Below are 18,523 nucleotides of genomic sequence, written 5' to 3'. Positions count from 1 at the left end.
ATCATCTAATAACTTTCAGCAATGGAAATACACCCACCAAATGCTTCCTCCTCAAATATTGATGCCGAAGGACCAGTGGTTTAAACAGCAGCATCCATGGCACACACAGTAGGGCAACCACTACCAGGAAACACTGAATCCCTTTCTGCAAATAAGGACAAGGCACATCACATTTAATCAAACATGGACTTTCCAACTTCAGCACAAAGTTCCCCTCAAAAAGTTCTTTCTTACTGATCCGTGAATAATGCTACTCGGTTTCTCAAACTAATTAGCAGACGTTGTGGCAAAGCCCAGCAACTGTCGCATAGGATGTAAGTTATTATTCTACCCTTTCTGGACAAGGAAATTACAGTAGACCCTCCCAAGTAAGGAGGATGGACTGAATTTAGATCTGGATGTATGGTCTGAAAACCAAATATTACAGAAATGGATTTTTTTAAGGCTTTTTTAGGGTGACAGAAACATCTAACTTCCTGACCTAGGGTAACCACCTAAGACAGTCCCCTTCTGGGTTGACGCACCTGTCCAGAATACAGCATCGAATTAGAGTCCGGATAGGAAAACAGGAACATGTTTATGAAATGGATCAGAAGGCTTGGCGCTTTCTTAGATGTATGAGCATCGTAGGCTGTCCACTTATAAAAAATAAGGATAACCAAGTAGCCAAACAAAGAGGTCATGAAGATTATTTCAGGAATAAATCCAAAGTAGATATTCAGGGGCTTCCTGAAGTAGCTAAAAAGGAAGAGAGAAAAATGTGAAAGGTGACTAGACCCAGGGACACCCCTACTCCAAGTGGTGTGCTCACTAGATTTTCTCCTAACGCTCTCTCAATTCTGTCTTTATCACTTTAAGAAACAACAGCCAGAGCACTGGCGGCAACACAGACAAGCAGGATTCACCATGATTTTCAAACTTTCGGACCTTGAGCAGCTCCAGTACCATCCCCACCATTCTCCCATGAGAACGAGATTGGGCCACAGTTCCAATCAAGGTAAAAAAAACATAATTCATTTTGATGAAAATTACACAAGTTTTTCTCAAAGATCTTTATTACAAGTGTAAATTGTTAAGGGACTAATATTGGGGTGTCAAAAAAGTCATGACGTATTTTTTCTGTTTTTCGTTGCAAAAATGCGTCATGACTTTTCCAACAACCCAATATTAAGTAAGCCTCATTTAAGAACATGTGATTAATTTATAAAAGCACTTAACGCAGAACAGAGTTCGGAGTTACTAATCCCTCCCCAAAGATGTCATGATTTCTTTAGGCAAAAGCATTATCTAAACTACCTGCAGTCTCCTAAGACACAGAGCAACTCACGTATGGTTGAGAAGGCTCAGGCTGACCCCAAATATCATGTGGACAATACCAAGGATAACAGACATCTTCATCTTAAAGGAGTTGAGGAAGGTCAGTTTATTGGTAGCAATGTTCCAGATCTGTCACAACCCAAGAAAACGAAAAGGTATTACAAAGAGTTTTCACGTGGAAAAATACTCACCTATTTTAAGAAATAGGTTTTTTTTTTAAAATTATGGAAAATAATTTATGGAAAATTCTAAACATATCCTTAAATAGAGAGACTAGTATAACAAACTCCCAGTACCTATCACCCAGCTTTGACAGTTACAATCAACTTACCTACTCACAATCTCATTTCATCACACCCCAACTCACTCCCCACCTCCATGTTTTTTTGAAGCAAAATCCAGATATCATATAATTTTACCTGCAAATATTTCAGTACAGCTCTCTAATAGGACTCATTTTAAAAACAAGAGCACAACACTGTTATCAAACCCCAAAGCATTAACGATTTTTTAATATCATGAAACAGAGTCAGTATTCAAATTTCCCTGATTGCGTTCAAAAATTTGTTTTATAATTCACTTATTCAAAGTAGGGTCCAGATAAGGTCTACACACTGTGATTGCTTTTTTTGTTTGTTTTAGCTGAGCCATTCTGCTACCTTTTGGCAGCTCAGCGGCAGCTCAGCTTGGGCTGGGCATCGAACCGCTGTTGCTCAGAACTCAAACTCTTGAGTGAGCTCTTAACCAACTGAGCCACTCGGCCGGCCCACACTGTGACTGTTGATATAGCCCCTAAGTCTCTACTCTATAGGTTCTTCCTCCAGCTCTCTTTTTTTGTTCCTTACAAAATGTTGAAGAAATTTGGTTGGTTGGTTGGTTGGTTATCTTGTAGATGTTCCCACAATCTGTGTTTTCTGACTGCGTCCCTGTGGTGCTGTCATTCCATCTACTTGTAAATATTAATTGCCTTAAGCTTTGTCCCCTAAGGCCCGGGCGCCTGTAATATTTTCCAGATAGTTTTTCTGCCTCCACTTGGCCATCAGATCACATTTCCTAAATCATGACTCGGATGCAGTTAGATCCTTGTGCCAAAACCAACCCTGAACCCCCTGTCATCTCTAGGCTAAAGTGCAAACTCTGTAGCTTGATAAGCCAGATCTCCAGCCATTTTCTGAACTGACCTCTTCACGAAGAGCTCATCCTCAGAGACCTCCAACCTGAAAACTTATGACTGGTTCTCTCTTCCAGCTTCAGTCTCGCCTGAAAATCGGCTCTACGACTCCAGCTGCCTGACAGACATTTACACCTGGGTGTCCCACAGGCACTTCAAACTCCACATCTACTCTGTAAGCATCAAATGAAATGTCTGCCTGGAAAACCGTAACTACAGAACATTATATAAATGTGAGGTAATATTTTTACTAGACTCCAAACTACTTGAGGGCAGGAGCTATGTCTTAAAATTCTGTGTTGGGGTGGTCGGTTAGCTCAGTTGGTTAGAGCGCAGTGCTCATAACACCAAGGTTGCCGGTTCAATCCCCACCTGGGCCACTGAGCTGCGCCCTCCACAACTAGAATGAAACAACTACTCGACTTGGAGCTGATGGGTCCTGAAAAAACACACTGTTCCCCAATTAAAAAAAAAAAAATTCCATGTTTCCCCCAACAGAACTATGCCTTGGAGACAATAAGGATTCAATATACATTTGTTAAATAAATGCATATATAAAACGTTATTAAACCTCTCTAAGCCTCGGTTTCCTTATCTGTTTAATAGGAATAGCATTATCTACCTGATAGAATTGTTTGAGGATAAATCAGATATGCTAAGAGCTCGGTACAGTGCCTGGCCCACAATAAGCATTTCAGTAACATTAGCTTCTATAACAATTAAAATAATTAATTTTGTACCTCCGATTTCTATGCTTTTGCACACACTTCTCACCTATAACAATCTGAAATACTTTTTAAAGGCAAGATTAATTCCCATTTTTTACAAGAAACCTTAATCTTTTTGGCCCATAATGATCTGTTTTTCCTCTGGAATTTTGTAATCCTTACTGTCTAAAGCTTATTCTGAAATTCCCCCTAACCTCTTTTTAAGCATGCAATACAAAAGATTTGATCACTCTTTATCTGCCTAAGTATTTGAGGAAAAAAAAAATTTTAATTCTGGGATACGTTCTTCTAAGTATATAAAGATAAGAATGGAAATCTAAACCCACAGGAAAAAGCTATTTCTGTTTTGTTAAAACATCTGCAAAAAATAAAGACCAAACTAAATAAAATAAATTAAATAAACTGGGAAGGAGACTTGAAAATCAATCTTCCCAGAGTCGGTATTATTAGCCACCTCTGAAATAAGCAGCGCAGGAAAAATTATTTGGCTCCCTAAGAGACTTGGGTCTTTTATGGCTTTGAAGTACACTGGACAGATAGATACACCGAGGTTTTCCAAACGTATGTCGACTAAAAACCAAATAACTATTTATCTTCACTTTAATTCTCTCACTTCAGGGTCACAGTCTAAACTTTTAGTATCAGACATATAGGAAAGAAGTGCTCTTACTGGGTCGATGCCAAAAGGGTATGGTCCACCAAAAACGCCAGGGACAGCTGGGTTCAACTGGAGCACGGGGTTCCCATGAAGCGTCTCCTCCCTGCCGTGTTAGGAGAAAAGCTGCATTTATTTTTTATCAACAGAGGGGAACTACTGGGGTCCAGAAACTGATCCCCAAAAAGACTACTATAGCTATCTTGTCTCTTCAGTAAAAGAGGAGGGACAAGCATCTGAGATGAGAAGGAAATGGAAATTTAAAAAAAAAGAAAAACTAAACACACATATACAACCAAGCAGGGAATTTGGGCAATCTGCTTTTAATTTACAGAAAGAATCAATGGGCCTAATTTACAGTCTCAGTTCCTTGATACTGCTGAACAAATCACAAAGCACTTCCCAGGCGGGAGCATAAATAAGAGGAGACACACTGCATTCTTCTCAAACAGAGACATTGTCAGCCACCTCCTAAGAAGCGTTTAGTTTACCGCCTGTCTGGAAAATCAGAGCTGAATCTGAAAGGAATAAGCTTTGACTTTTAGCTTCTTGGGCAACTTACGTCCAATTATATATAGTGAACATCGGCCGCACGCTCCAGGAAGACCCAAAGATGTTAAGAGACTTGGAAAAGCAATCGTTGTAGATGAGGCCAGTGTAGATGGAGAACACACCCATCAAAAGGATAATGTACCGGCCACTGAACACAGTGCTAAACATCTGGGAACCAGAAGAAAGAAGTCAAGGAAATGTACACGCTGGAGGTCATGTTGTGACTATGTTACTTAGACTGCACTAGACCCTTCCTCTCTCACCACTTTACTCCATCATGGGTCAGAGAGCTTGAAGTAGAAAGCAAAATGCAGTGCTAACAAGAAATTCACGTTCACAGGCTTCTTTAAATGTTAAAAATGAACGTAACTTCTCTATAAATGTATGGATAAAACACTTCCAGGTGATAATTTTTATAATGAATGCTTAGACATTATAAAGTTTCAGTCTAATGCAGATGTAACTTAAACATTACCTCATTCTCATTCTTCTGGGAGAGGATCCGGCTCTCCCTTAAGACCATCCATACAGCAAAAAGGGTCATCAAGATGCCATGGCCAAAGTCCCCAAACATCACAGCAAATAGGAAAGGGAAAGTGATGATGGTATATGGAGCTATAAAGAAACCAAAGGAGCGGCGGCTGGTTAGCTCAGGTGCTCTTAATACCAAGGCTGCCGGTTCTATCCCACATGGGCTGCTGAGCTGCGCCCTCCACAACTAGATTGAAACAGCTACTTGACTTGGGGCTGATGGGTCCTGGAAAAACACACTGTTCCCCAACAAAAATTTATTTAAAAAAAAAAGGAAAAAAAGGATGTTAGGTGGGTACTAGACTTATTGGGGTGATCATTTCATAAGGTATATAAATATCTAATCATTATGTTGTACACCTGAAAGTAATATAATAGTGCATGTCAACTGTAATTTAAAAAAAAAAAGAAAAAAAAAGAAAGTAAAGAAACCCAAGGAGGAAAAAGGCAAAGTACAGAAAACCATAACAACCCTCAAGTCTCCATACTCTAAGATCAGCAGGAGGTGACTATTTTCAAGCTGCTAGACAAATGGACTACCAGGGAAAACCTTCCCTGGCAGGATCTGCACAGCCTCATGAAGCAGCTCTGATGGTATCTGAGCCATTACTAGCATTTTAAACAAAGAACACAGGAAGTGAAATTTTGTCTTTAGCCTTGGCAACAGTGTGGTTTGTCCTTTGATTCCTTTTTTCTAACTCCTGGGACCTGCTCCTGAGGCAGACCAGCTTTCTCTTTCTCCTGTTGTGCGACAACCCTTTCCCAGCTGAATGCAGTTACCAGATAAGTGGGAGAAAGCCCAGCTGAAAATGAATTCTCAGACTCCTGACTTAATAATTAACTCTCCAAACAGAGCAGAAATCTTCCTTGTGCCTAAAACAGTCAATAATTACTATACTTGCTCTGTCTAAACGAGAACAGGGAAGCCATTTTAAAATGTCAGCTATTTTGGAAAAAACTTTTTGCTTAAAGCAGTTCCTGCAAATGGTGTGCTAAAGAGAGCCAGCTATTTTACAGCTGTCAAGGCACACAGAAGAATCCAATCCACTAGCAATCCAACAGCATTTAAAGTGAGGCACCACAAGATAACAAACAAAAAATAAAACCTCTATGGCGAAACGATTCAAGCTTCTTTACCTGGATTTATCTCTCGGTAAGTTCCAATCCCGTAAGCATCTACTATGTTCTGAAAGCCGTAGGTGAATTTGTTTGTTTTGTTATAGGTTGGGGGAGTCTGGTTTGTCTGCATCCTGTTCAAGATGGAGGGCACGGTGGAACCACTGTGTTCCTGGGAAACAAGAAACACATATATCAACATTAGGTCATCCTCCTAAAGGTGGTGGGGGTTACACAGGTGTACATACCTGTTTATCAAAACCCATCGAACTGTACACATGCAATGTGTGCATTTTCTTTTATGTAAATTGCATCTCAATCTTTCCCAGTCTTTGGGAAAACTGAAACTGAGTATAAAATTTACAATGAAAGACTTAATTTAAGTCTTGGGAAGAATATCCTTCCCGTGGAAAAAATTTACTTCTAAAATGTGGAACCAAAGAAAACATGGAAGCCCCTTCTCTGGAGGCATCTGCAACTGCCTTTCTACGAGTATCACTGTTCTCTCCTTCGTTTATGGAGAAAGCAAAGTATATTCTCTGACTTTCCTCGTTCACCACCTAAACTCCCTAATCTCCTGCAGTCTAGCTGACACGCTGATTCAAAGTGACTGGCTTGTCACCAGATCCAAAGGTCTTTTCTCCCACATGCAATCACCTGACTCTGGAAATCTTCCTCTTCTTAGGTGAAAATCGCTATTCCTTAGGAGTGTACTAACCATGCCTTTTCCGTCTCCTTACTGGCTTTTCTTCCTCTGCCTATTTCCAAACATAGCAGGGCCCCCAAGTTCCTATGTTTAGTTTCCTTCTTTTCTCTCTTGGAGGTCTCATTCCCTTCCACCCTCATGAATCCCATGTCTTACATTTTTGCTCTTTCTATCGAGAACCTGCCCCATTATCTGCTTGACATTTCCATGTGGACTTCTATTGGGCCCCTCGATGTGACTGAAACTGAACGTACCATCATTCCCCTATCAATAAGTTTCTCTTGCTGAGCTTTTACTTCCATAAATGGAACCATTATTCTACCAGGCCACCCAGCTTTGATGCCTCAGAATCATTTAAATTTTTTTCTCTTTGTATTTCTCCTGCACGTTGCTAGAAACCAAGTATACCTTCAGAATGTCTCACAAATTCATCATTAGTTTCTTTTCCTGTTGTCCAATCTTACCCTAGGGGTCCTTATAACTTACTACTCTGTGTTTACAATAACTTCTTAACTGATTCCCCATCTACAGACTCTCTCTAGACCCCAATCCAACCTAGATACTACCAACAGATTACTCTTTTAAAACTCCTGCTTTGATCATGTCTTTTCATGGCTAAATAACTTCCAATGCCTCTCTACTCCCTCTGGAATAAAATTTAAACCGTCTAACCTGGTATTTAGAAACCTTTCACAGGTAGGTTCAAATCTACCTAATCAGGTTTACCTCCTACTCTTTTGGCTCACTATTATAATTCCTGTTCTTGCCCAACTATGCACAGTCACACTATACTTCCTGCCTTTGTCCATATCGTTTTCTTCTTGTCATTACTGGTCGGCATCTTAGCCATTCTTCAAAGCCCCAATGTCTGATCATCTAGTTGGAAAAGCCAGCGCCCTCTCTCCACACACATAAGCCACTCTTAGCACAGATGGTCTTGTATGTTGGCACGTCAGCCTCTCCAAGTAAACTGTAAGCTACTTGAGGGCTTATTTTTTACATTTCTACCTAGATCAGTGCCTAGCACAGAGCAGTAGCTCTAACTACAAAACAGGACTGTCTGGGTCATATTACAGAAGTAGTCTAATGGACAGAGAGAGTGAATCAGGAAATTGATATTCTGGTCGTGAGTTATCCTGAAGAACCATGGGTATACGATCAAGTCATTTAATCTTTCTTGAACTGCAGTTTTCGCATTGGGAAAATAAGGATGTCAGGATACAAGATGAGTATATTCAAGAATTCAGAGAGTACAAATGCCATGAAAATGTTAATTAACGTTACTGTTGATGGGAGCCTCTTTTCCTGGCCGTAGGCAGCACTGCCAGCTGTGGGGGTACTCACCGTGCCCCTTCTGAGTGCAAACTGGATGGAGTCAAGGTCAGTGACTGGGCACCAGACCTCTGCAATCAGGCACTTCTGGGTCACATCTATGTTGCACAGGTTCAGAGTGTGGTAGATGGCCTTCATCTTCCGCACTTTGATGAACCAGACCCGGATGTTCTTAGCAGCTGCCTGCAGAACCCTCTGGCGGTGATCCTCTGTTTGATTCAGGACCTGTGGAAGAGAAAGGAACAAGGGAGGGATCCTTCTAACACCAATCTTAGATCTCAGGAAATGAAGGGCAAGGAGGCATAGCTTTCTGAGGAGGGCTACTGGGGATCTGTTTTTTTTTTCTTCTGACTAGAATAGCTTTTCTTTATTCTTTTTTTTGCCAAATTACAAGAAATTTTGAGTTCTAGTTACTAACATTCATTTTCGTTTAGCTTCAAGATCAAGAGAAACCCGAGAAAATGTTTTTTAGCTTTTCTCTATGTATTTAATCTTACCACCAAATGCATGGCACAATGCAGGCTTTTTAGCTGGATCATTAAAGAGCGATGGCTTTACATGTGGGGCCTGTAACTTGGATTCAAAGCATCAGGTCCAGGCACTGACAAAGCAACACAGCCATACTTAAGAACAGAAGCTGCAGAACCCCTGAGCATAAGCCAGCATCAGGGAACAGTGGGAAAGCGGCATTACTGACCATCAGAGTCTGCCTGTGCCAAGAGTGACCCCACATAGGAGACAGAAGGCCATGGGCTCAGGAAGACCCAGACTTTAGAGGGGGTTTAGATGGCCACATGCCACTGTCATCACAGGGCAGACAAGGCTTTATCTTCCTGTCGGGCTTCTTGGGGGGGAAATATATTAGTGCTGACCCCTTTGGAAACCAGCATAGATTTCCCTCAGAGGAACCATATTGCCAAGGCTAGAATGGGAGGAAGAAGCAGGGGCACTTTACATCCTACTGCCTTGTTTATCGCCAAATAGTTAATATTTCAATAGAGGAAGAGGGACTAAGGCTGCCCTGTTTTTTTTTTTTTAAAGATTTTTATTGGGGAATTGGGGGAAGGGGAACAGACAAGTTGCTATCCTTTTGTTCTTCAGTCTAGTTGTGGAGGACGTTGCTTCACTGGCCCAAATTGGCACCATCATTGGGCTCTTCCCGGGCGAGGTAGACCAGTCGCCAGCTTCTAGATGCCGCTCAAGCTGGCTGCTGGCTACACATGGTAGCCATGGCAACCCGCTGCAGCACGGGCTGCAGCCCAGCTCCAGGTTGAGTTGTTGTTCAGCATTTTAGCTGTAGAGGGCAGTGTCACTAGCCCTCATATGTGGGATCCGAACCGGGGCCCTCTGGCATCCCAAGCCAGCTCTTAACCAACGCGCGACTTGGCGGGCCTGAGAATCTATCTTAAATCTCCACATTTCTTCAAAGAGGAAAAAGCTATATACCAACCACGCTAGCATAAGTCTCCATCATAGCTGGCTCTTTCAAGTCAGTTCAGAAAAAAAATAGTAAGTTCTTCCCGAGAAACCGTCTTGGGCAAGAGAAGGTGACTCCCACAGAGAGGTTAACAAAATAAAACAAAAAAGCCATGGCGTGCTAGGGGAACTCTTAAGTCACTTGAGAATAAAGGAACAAAGCTGCTTTTTCTTCTGGCTGTTGACAATATCACAATTACCATTAAAACTTCTGGAAGGATGCTAAATAAACTTACAAGCAACGTTCTATTTGCTTTTCTCTTTCCCTATAACCGCCCCCACATCTCACTCCTTGGTATTCGATCCCTTTTTAAAGTTTCAGTTCGTACAGCTGGGTTGCACGTACTCTTTAAAATCTACCCACAATCCTGGGAGGGGATAAGACAGTCCTAGAACCCAGAATGTACTAATATCACCCACCAGTAGTTTGGGTTAAACAGATCAGCATATCTCAAAGGAGCCGGCAATAGGCCAAATCAATGGGTCGCATGCAATGGGGGTCAGAAGGAAAGATGAGGAAGGCAGTTGAAATGGGGATCATAGCAGATCTCTGACAATTTTGCCACTGCGAGAATGAAATGCCTTTGGGATTGGTATGTTTATTAATGTTTCAAGGGGCAATCACATTCTTTCAATAGGAAACAACGCTCCCACTGGCCACCCGTTTCCCTCCATGTACCTATACATCATGACTCCTTCCTTAGAACCCTGTGACTACAATGGTGTGCGTGTAAACCACATCCACTGCAATTTGCTAAAAGTCTAGCACAGTCCCTTCTTGGGTACAAGAGTTAGACCAGGACTCTGGCTAGACTCTGGTTAAGATCCAAGGCAGCCAGAAGGATACACACCAAGCTAAGGGTGGCTGCCTCTGGAGGTAGAGTGTGTGTGAGAGGGCAGAAATGACTTTATTATTTGATTTTTTTTTTCCTAATTAAACATACTTTTTAATTTTATTATTTTTATTTTTTAAAGATTTTCTTGGGGAATTGGGAGAGGGGAACAGTGTTGGGGATTTAGGGAAGGGAACCAGACAAGTTGTTGTTCTAAAGTCTTCGTTGTGGAGGGCGCCAGTCGCCATCTGGCTTCCTGTCAGCAGCTTGTGGTCTCTAAGCTCAAGGTGCTGTGTTCAGTCTTAGTTGCGGGTGGGCGTAGCCACCGCCCCATGTGGGAGTCAAACAAGCAGCCTTGTTGTTAAGAGTGCACACTCTATCCACTGAGCCATCTGGGTGGCAGCTCAGCTCAAGGTGCCGAGTTCAGTCTTAGTTGTGGGTGGGCGTAACCCACCATCAAACAGACAATCTTGTTGTTACACCAGCTGAGCCACTCGGCTGGTCCCTTTTTAAATTTATTATAAAAAATATCTGAATCATGAGAAAGGGAATTGAATACTCTAAGCAAACAACGATTTCAGATGCACAGCATTCCTGTCATGTTTGAGGATGATAAATGCTATTTTTAACAGTCATTCCCTGAAACTTTTCCCCAGCTGCCAAGGGGACATATTACCCGTGGGTATTTCTGTTTTTGGTATTCTGAGCTGCTGCAGGTGCCTAATAAACTGTTAGTGTTTCAAGGAAAGGAAACTGTTCTCCTGTTTCAGTATTTCACAAAAAACGAATTCCCTCCAGCCCTCTGTATACCATTTGGAGATCGTCAATCCTGGTATTAACTCCAGAAGCCATTTCCTTCCTCTCCTGGGGGGTTTCAGGGCAGGGATAGAGGGAGGCCCGGAACCTGGAATGTACAGACACAGCCTCAGGAACATGGAAGTTTCCTAACCTATCCAATTTAAATAATCTCAGAGAGTAATCTTACTTTACTGGAAAGACCAAAACAGGATTAGTTCAGACTGATACACTAATCAATGAAATAATTATTTATGGGAAGTGGTCTACAGATAGAGCAATAACATTTGGACTATCTTGACATTCTCCGTAGCTATTAAATTCCATTAGATTAAAAAAACAAAAACCAGTAATACAAGTCATATTGAAAAATGGCATAGAAGAAAGATCTTATGGGCAGAATTTCAGAAAAGGTTAAGGGCACGGTGCCTGTGGCGTACTGCTGGGTATGCGGACCATTGTTCCAGAACAACGCAGCATTTATAAATCATGAGCCCAAATTACTTCTTTTCAAGGAAAGGAAATTGTGATTTTTGACGGTACTTTAAAAAATGAACTTTGGCCATTTCTAATTGTTTACAACAGCCCTAACATTATTAAAGATATACTCACCATGTAAAGGCAGACTAATAGGGATTGTGTTTCACTATTCTGTATTCTAAGGCTTAAGAGTTAGGCTGCATGACCGCACCCTCGGGGGAGGCATGTTTTTCTTACCCTTCACAGATTTTCTTGACTCTGTTCTTCAGCTGATCGCCTTGGAAGAAAATGATGAACACAGACTTGTGCACGTAGTCGCCCTAGGCCCCAAACCAAAAGCCGAGACTTCAGACTTCTAATCCGGAAGAAAACTTCTTAAATAACTTACTTTCTTGGTGATATAAGAACAACAGGAATCTGTTAAGGGTATGGCAATCCTGTACTTGAACCACCATCCTCCATCCATTTCTTAAGCTCCACTACAAGAACATGTGCCCTGTAATCTCTAATCTCTATTTATTTTTAAACTCAACCAGGGGCTTGACACAATTCAGCCCTATTGACCAATTCAACTTTAAATCTTCGGTTGCCTGATTGATGTAAGCACAGGGGAGAAGAAAGAACAAGAAGCCATTCCTGTCTGTCCATGCTTAGAAATTCCCAGATAAAGGGAATTGGATAACCACAAGGGACTGAGTAGCTGGGGAGGATATTGATGTGGACTCTCATGATCCATGCTGATTTAGACTTTAGAGGCCAGGGCGGAAGGCAGCCCATTCCAAATACCAAGTTTACATCTGAAGTCTGATGCAAGAATTGGAAGCAAAGATCAGAAGAATAAGCTATGCTGGGTGTTAACTAGGATTGACTCTGGTTGCCTGTATTTTCTCATATTCCTATAGAGCTTTTATAATAAGAAAACAAGCAAACAAAACTTTAGAAGGATAAAAGGGGTTGAAGAGTGAAGAAAATAAGGCTCAAGACTCCTAAATTCCTAAATCCTCCAGGAATGAGCTTGAGCACACTCTTGGTGCAGCTGCCCTGCTGTAGCTATCTAGAACCCCTTTTCCTCGATTTGTTAATAAAATAGTTTCTGTCGCCCAGAAATCTGGCTGAGTATTCCTGAGCACAGCTCCACCTGAGGTGTGACTACACTGCAATGTCTCCACAGCCCAAGGACAGCCTTCGGTAAGACTGTAAAACAGCCCCTCTGGGTAAGGGGACTCACCTAAGTGTCACCAAGCTCCCACTCAATACTGAAGCTAAAAGGCATGTACGGTTAACTGGATTATTTTTAGATGCATGACCCACCCACTCTGAGAAGTCTCACATTCAACCTCCCATCTTAGGTGGAGCAAAGAATACTAATTTAAGAAATCCAAAAGATAGTTTAGAACACAAGAACACACTTCAGGCTTCTAAATAATACTAATACAAAAGTAAAGTAGATTTTTTGTGGAATATTTAATCTTCTTTGCTTGTGATCCCTGAAATCAGGACTCACCATACTCAATGCAAGTTTATGTTAAGAACTCTGCCCCATTACGTCAAACGCTAAGATGTTAAGCCAGTCCTACTTTCCAAAGCACTGGGTGGGGAAGAGCAACCTATCTTGCATAATATGTATTTTAAAACTAAGTTTCTAAATCTCTCAACAAACAAGTAGACAAAAAAAAAAAAACAACCCAAAACCAACAACACCTTACCAACCAACTAAAATTTCATCAACTTACAGATTACAATTTAGGAACTCTCTTTCTCCTTTTACACATGGACATTACCAAACTTGGAACTTAACTTTAAGTTAATTTTTATAGAAAGTTAATTTTCTTTGTCTTAGTCCCAGATAACTAACAGAAAACATAAATCTAAAGGTTAAAATAACTGGAAAAAATGTATTTACAATAAAAATAATACCTACACCCAGGTAAAGCTTAAAAAGGTACATGTATGTGTCATGTATACATCGCATGTACACATATGACCGAAGTTAAGAGAAAAAGAGCAGTCCTTCACATTCTCAGATCAAAGCAAGGGTGTAACATAATGGCTCTTCTGTGGGAGCGTCAGAGTCAGGAGCACCATGGTTACTGCTCTGAGCTCCCTTTACAGGACCTACTCCATGGGACACAATTTCCTTGTCTTACAGTCACAGGATCCTCCAGGGGGTTCTCGATTTCAGCCTGTCGCAGGAACACATTCCCCCGGCACACCCGCCAAAGCATGCGCTCAAAAGTCGGGATGCGTTCTCGGTTAATCACACCAGCCACGAAGCTGTGGGGAGAAGAGCCAGACTGGGAAATCTATTCCATGCCGTGGGACGGAAGTCTTTAAGACAAAGAAGGAAAGTGAGGGTAGAGGGACAAAGACGACACACACGACACTATGCATTAAGTCAAAAGGGCTGCTAGGGCGGCCTGTTGGTTAGAGCGCAGTGCTCATAACACCAAGGTTGCCGGTTCAATTCCTCACATGGGCCACTGAGATGCGCCCTCCAAAACTAGATTGGAACAACTACTTGACTTGGAGCTGATGGGTCCTGGAAAACACACTATTCCCCAGTTAAAAATAAAAAAAACGGCTGCTAAAATCTTATTCCTGGACCCAGAAGAGAGCTGACAGAACTCAGGAGCTGAATCCAAAATGACTAAGGAACACCTCCCAACAGGCTCAGAAGAGAGTGCATTCTGGAAGCAAGTGACTGTCCAGCCTTTTGCTCTTTTGAACAGCAAAAAAGAACATGACCCCGCTGAGGATGGAGGGTAGAAGGGGCGCTTACCCAAGTCTTAAAGGCGTGCCTCTTCCCATCTCGCTTGGCTCCAAGAGGGATGAAGACTCTTCCAACAGGTCTGGATCCGCCATCTGCTGATGATGCAATTCAGCCTGAATTCACAAATCAATTAATATCTAATGAAAATAGTTAGTGGCATGCAGGGAACGAGGAACCAGGAGATAAGTTCAGAAAATAAAGATGAAAACAAACCACCAAAAGAGAAGACATACCCACAGAAAAAAGACAAGAAGGATTGGGAAAGAAAACAAAGGAAAGAAACAAAAAGTAAAGAAAGCATAATTGCCCCAGTAAAGCATCTGGGGATATGGTTTAAGAAATAAGAAATTAAAACAAAACAAACAAAAAAAAAACATTAGATGATGGTGACATGTATAAATCTCACTTGGTGGAAGCCATTTTTTTCTCCTGTGTTTTCCTGAATAAGCCATAAAAGTACCAGGAAATACCTTTGCATGTGGATAGAAGCTGAAGTGTTTCTTTCTTTTGAGCAAAACAAGGCAGCTCTGCAGATACTCTCAACATCAAATTTCCAGGAAGCTACAAACTAGAATTTTCCCTGTGTGAGAACATGATAGATGGAGACTCTCTTTCCAAGGAACAAAAGCAAGACATTGTCACGGTCTTGAGCACAGTGTGTGATCTGGAGCAAGGGAGAAGAGGCATCTCCAGATATCCAGGTTTTCTGTGCTCTTAAAAATGCAGAATATGAGAATTTTCAGCATGGCCGCTGTATGAAATGCTCCAAACCCTGGGATTTAAAGGGTATTTCTTTCTCTAAAAGGAGAAGCAGCACAATAGCTGGGCAGGCCTGGGCCTCCCCCACATCCACAAAGGGAAGAAAAAGTGAAAACACATCTGAATGTCCTGGTTTCTGAACAGGAATCTAGGAATATTTAAAAGTTCATGTAGGCCTTACAGTTAAAAGGTGCTTGAGAACACTGATTAATCCAACCACCTAAATCAAGAAGTAAAGAGAGTAAGAGATTATAGTGTGTAGGCTAGTTTAATTGTTTAGATTTAAAATGATTTCCACCATGACAGTTTATACAATGAAATGAAGAAGGAGAGGGACCTTCTCAGATGTAGGTCTATATTTCCTTGCCTCTCTCTATGCAATACATCCTACCACCTGTTACTCCATCAGGAAAAAGAAGCTGCCCTAAAAAATAAAGGCCAATCGACTTCTGCACTGCCTGATCTCCCCGACTTTAATATCCATGCACTACTTGTTTGACCAAAAACTAGAAGTAAGCCAGAATAATCTTCTTTTTCTAAAGCAAAGCTAAACAAACAAACAAACAAAAAAATCAGGAAAATTTTTCTGCATCATTTTCATTCCAAATTTCAATTTGATTCTAGTCCTATGAATCCCAGTGTCAAAACAAGCCACATGGAAATCTCAAGTCATAAGACCCTACATGTAAGTCTGAAAGCCTAAAAAAAGTGAAAGCAATTGTTTTGGAAAGTAAATTCTAAAAGCAGGATCAAATCTGATCCAGAAAAAAGGGGAAGGGCAGGTACTGGGCATGCCAGAAGGGCAGAGAAATACTATCACGAGGTTTGGAAAAGCTTAAGATGAGGTAAAGGGGGCACAGGTTACTACTTGCTGTCAAATGGAAGTTTACAGGGCTCTTTTTGTTTCTACTTAAAGTCAAATCAACTTACTGTAAGCCACAGGCAACTTCTTTTGAGAATCCTGATGACAACCGCACTTCAACTTGCTCTTGGGGAATCCCTTGGCAACAACCAATGAAACTGACTGTTATTCACAAGACTCCTGCTTACTTCCCTTCACGGTTCATAAGACCTGGTTTAAGTAAACCCTAAAGATCAGACTCAGCAAATATAGGTGTTCTAAAGGGGACAACTGATGGAACAGCAATTAGACTACTCCAAAGACTTTATCTGGGACTCTCTGGATATAAAAAAACAAACACACCCAGAATTAAAATTAAATAGAAACTTGCAACAATATTCTAATTAATAATTTCACTACTTTATACTTAAAAATCCTATGTCTTAGAGAGAACAGTTAAAACTTTTAAAATAAAATAATTGTGCCTGATGGGAAACTAGGATGACCGGACCACTAACTGAGGACCTTTAAATCAGTCTCTAAAACCATGTCATCAAGTATCTAAGTCCTAATCTGGGTTCTCCAGTGACAATAGCAGCACTGCCAATGTCCCTCTAAATTCCTTGCTGTGCCCTCTGGTTTACCCCTTCCCCCAATCAGAACACTGAAACCATGGCTTGAAAAAGGAAGTAGCAGAGCTCCGGCAGTGTTATCTCTACACTTATGAGTAAGTGTAAGCAGCGTGTCCAGTTTCAGCTGCGTTAGTTACCAAGGGCAAACACTTTTACGTCCATCTATGTTAAGAAAGAAATTCCATCTAATCAGCTAGTGCGTTCACCCAAGCCCCAAAGGAAATGGCAGATGGGAAAGAAAAGTAAAGAAAGCAGATGGATGGAAAACTCAGAAGGAAAGGAAGGCAGGGACTGCATGCCATTAACCATTACTTTTCCAGTCTTCTTTACGTTCTCATGTGTTATGGTGCTTATGGTAAAAGATGCAGAGAAATCTCTCCAGCTCTTACAGTTCTTCATAAGAAAGAAGACTGAGAAAAGGATAATCATTAACAAGTCATTTTAAATGCTCTGGATAAGAAATGGCTAAGTCGAATTTGTAATCATTTCAAATCATGAGACTATTCAGCATGTGTTTACCTTTCCCTTCTACACATCTCGCCAATCATAACCCCTATCCCAAAGATGGAAAGAATCATGCTCTGATTTAGCCATTTTCTGCTAACTCATTATTATAAATTGTTGATTATATTCCCCAAAAAGAAGGGTTTGAAACTGGTCATGTTTTAGGCCATTTACAAACCTTATAATTTCAGGCATGGAAGAAAATCTCATGAAGAACCTGTTTCCGAGATTTGAGGGTCCCACGTTTCCTTATCTTTTGCATTAAAGTGTGCCCTTGCATGTGCAGACGTGCTTACTCTGTGAGGTCTTGTCGCCTGTCATGGCAGTGATACCTGAGGCTGTTGTTTGGTAACAGCAGGGCAAGGGCTGCTGAGGTGAGCTAGTGGAAAGAGCAGGCAAGGCATTGGCCGTGCACTGGAGAAAAAAGGCAGCGTGGTTCTTGCCAGGTTTCCTGCACTGTGGTGAGGGTGCTAGGAATGAGAGGGCCTGATGACGAAAGCAGCGTTAGAACCGCTCACAGCCAAGGCCTGGTACTTGCAGACATTAAAAAAAAAAAATGTTTTGCATGAGTAGGAGGAAAACAACTCACTATAGGTGGGGCATGAAGACTTAACAGCATGCCTTCTCAGCGTGAGCCTTTCATGTTTAGATTTATTGATCACAAAGAAAATTCCTAAATCTATAACTTACAATTTTAAATTCTTATATCATCTTTCCAAGTGGTTCCTCTGATTTTATTTTTACTATTTTTTTTAAAATTATAACATTAAGTTTAAATAACTATTTCCCTTAAGGGAGTCCATTTGTCAGTCTTCATTCAGAATTTCTCCCAGAATGAGCTACACTAGGGAGCCTATTCCCATCCTTAAACTCAGGAAGTTATGAAAGACATTTTCATACATTTCAGCAACATCCTATCAGTAAACAAAGGCTGTATCAAAAGGGAAAAAAAGGGAGTGGGGGAGCCAAAGAATTAAGCCCCAATGACGCTAAAAGTAGCTGAACTTGGCTTTTGAGGCCAGGTTTCCATTGGATCTGTGGGCAGCAGCTTGGACACACTCAGAAAAGCACATATGTGTGTGCACATGAAGGCACTGTGTCCGGGGATGTTTCCTGATATGACTAAGGGATACATTCCTTGAGCATGGGAACCACGTCCTACTCAGCGTTATGCCTCACAAAGAGTAGGTGTTCATCCAATGCTCAGTGGATTCATGAAGATAAATACAATAATGTTTAGGCAGTGGGCATCCTGGAATTCTAGTTCATTAAAACCATATGGCAGGGCCGGCCGAGTGGCGCGTTGGTTAAGAGCTGGCTTGGGA

General features: G+C 41.3%; 1 protein-coding gene across 1 annotated transcript in view; it reads right to left on the bottom strand.

The window, feature by feature from the left end:
• The window catches only part of ATP6V0A1 (ATPase H+ transporting V0 subunit a1), a 51,873-nt gene that overhangs the window by 17,933 nt on the left and 15,417 nt on the right, over positions 1-18,523 (bottom strand). The window contains exons 6-17 of the mRNA XM_019666998.1: positions 14,472-14,554; positions 13,840-13,966; positions 11,930-12,012; positions 11,228-11,321; positions 8,121-8,333; positions 6,092-6,242; positions 4,899-5,038; positions 4,434-4,591; positions 3,887-3,977; positions 1,328-1,446; positions 525-738; positions 38-145 (exon numbers count right to left, since the gene is read on the bottom strand). Of these exons, the coding sequence (XP_019522543.1) occupies positions 38-145; positions 525-738; positions 1,328-1,446; positions 3,887-3,977; positions 4,434-4,591; positions 4,899-5,038; positions 6,092-6,242; positions 8,121-8,333; positions 11,228-11,321; positions 11,930-12,012; positions 13,840-13,966; positions 14,472-14,554 (1,581 nt within the window). The remainder of the gene's footprint in view (positions 1-37; positions 146-524; positions 739-1,327; positions 1,447-3,886; positions 3,978-4,433; positions 4,592-4,898; positions 5,039-6,091; positions 6,243-8,120; positions 8,334-11,227; positions 11,322-11,929; positions 12,013-13,839; positions 13,967-14,471; positions 14,555-18,523) is intronic.

Source organism: Hipposideros armiger, unplaced genomic scaffold, assembly GCF_001890085.2.
Source record: "Hipposideros armiger isolate ML-2016 unplaced genomic scaffold, ASM189008v1 scaffold_482, whole genome shotgun sequence".
Classification (NCBI taxonomy): domain Eukaryota; kingdom Metazoa; phylum Chordata; class Mammalia; order Chiroptera; family Hipposideridae; genus Hipposideros; species Hipposideros armiger.
Note: the sequence above shows the minus strand (reverse complement) of the source record. Positions and strands in the feature narration are given on the sequence as shown.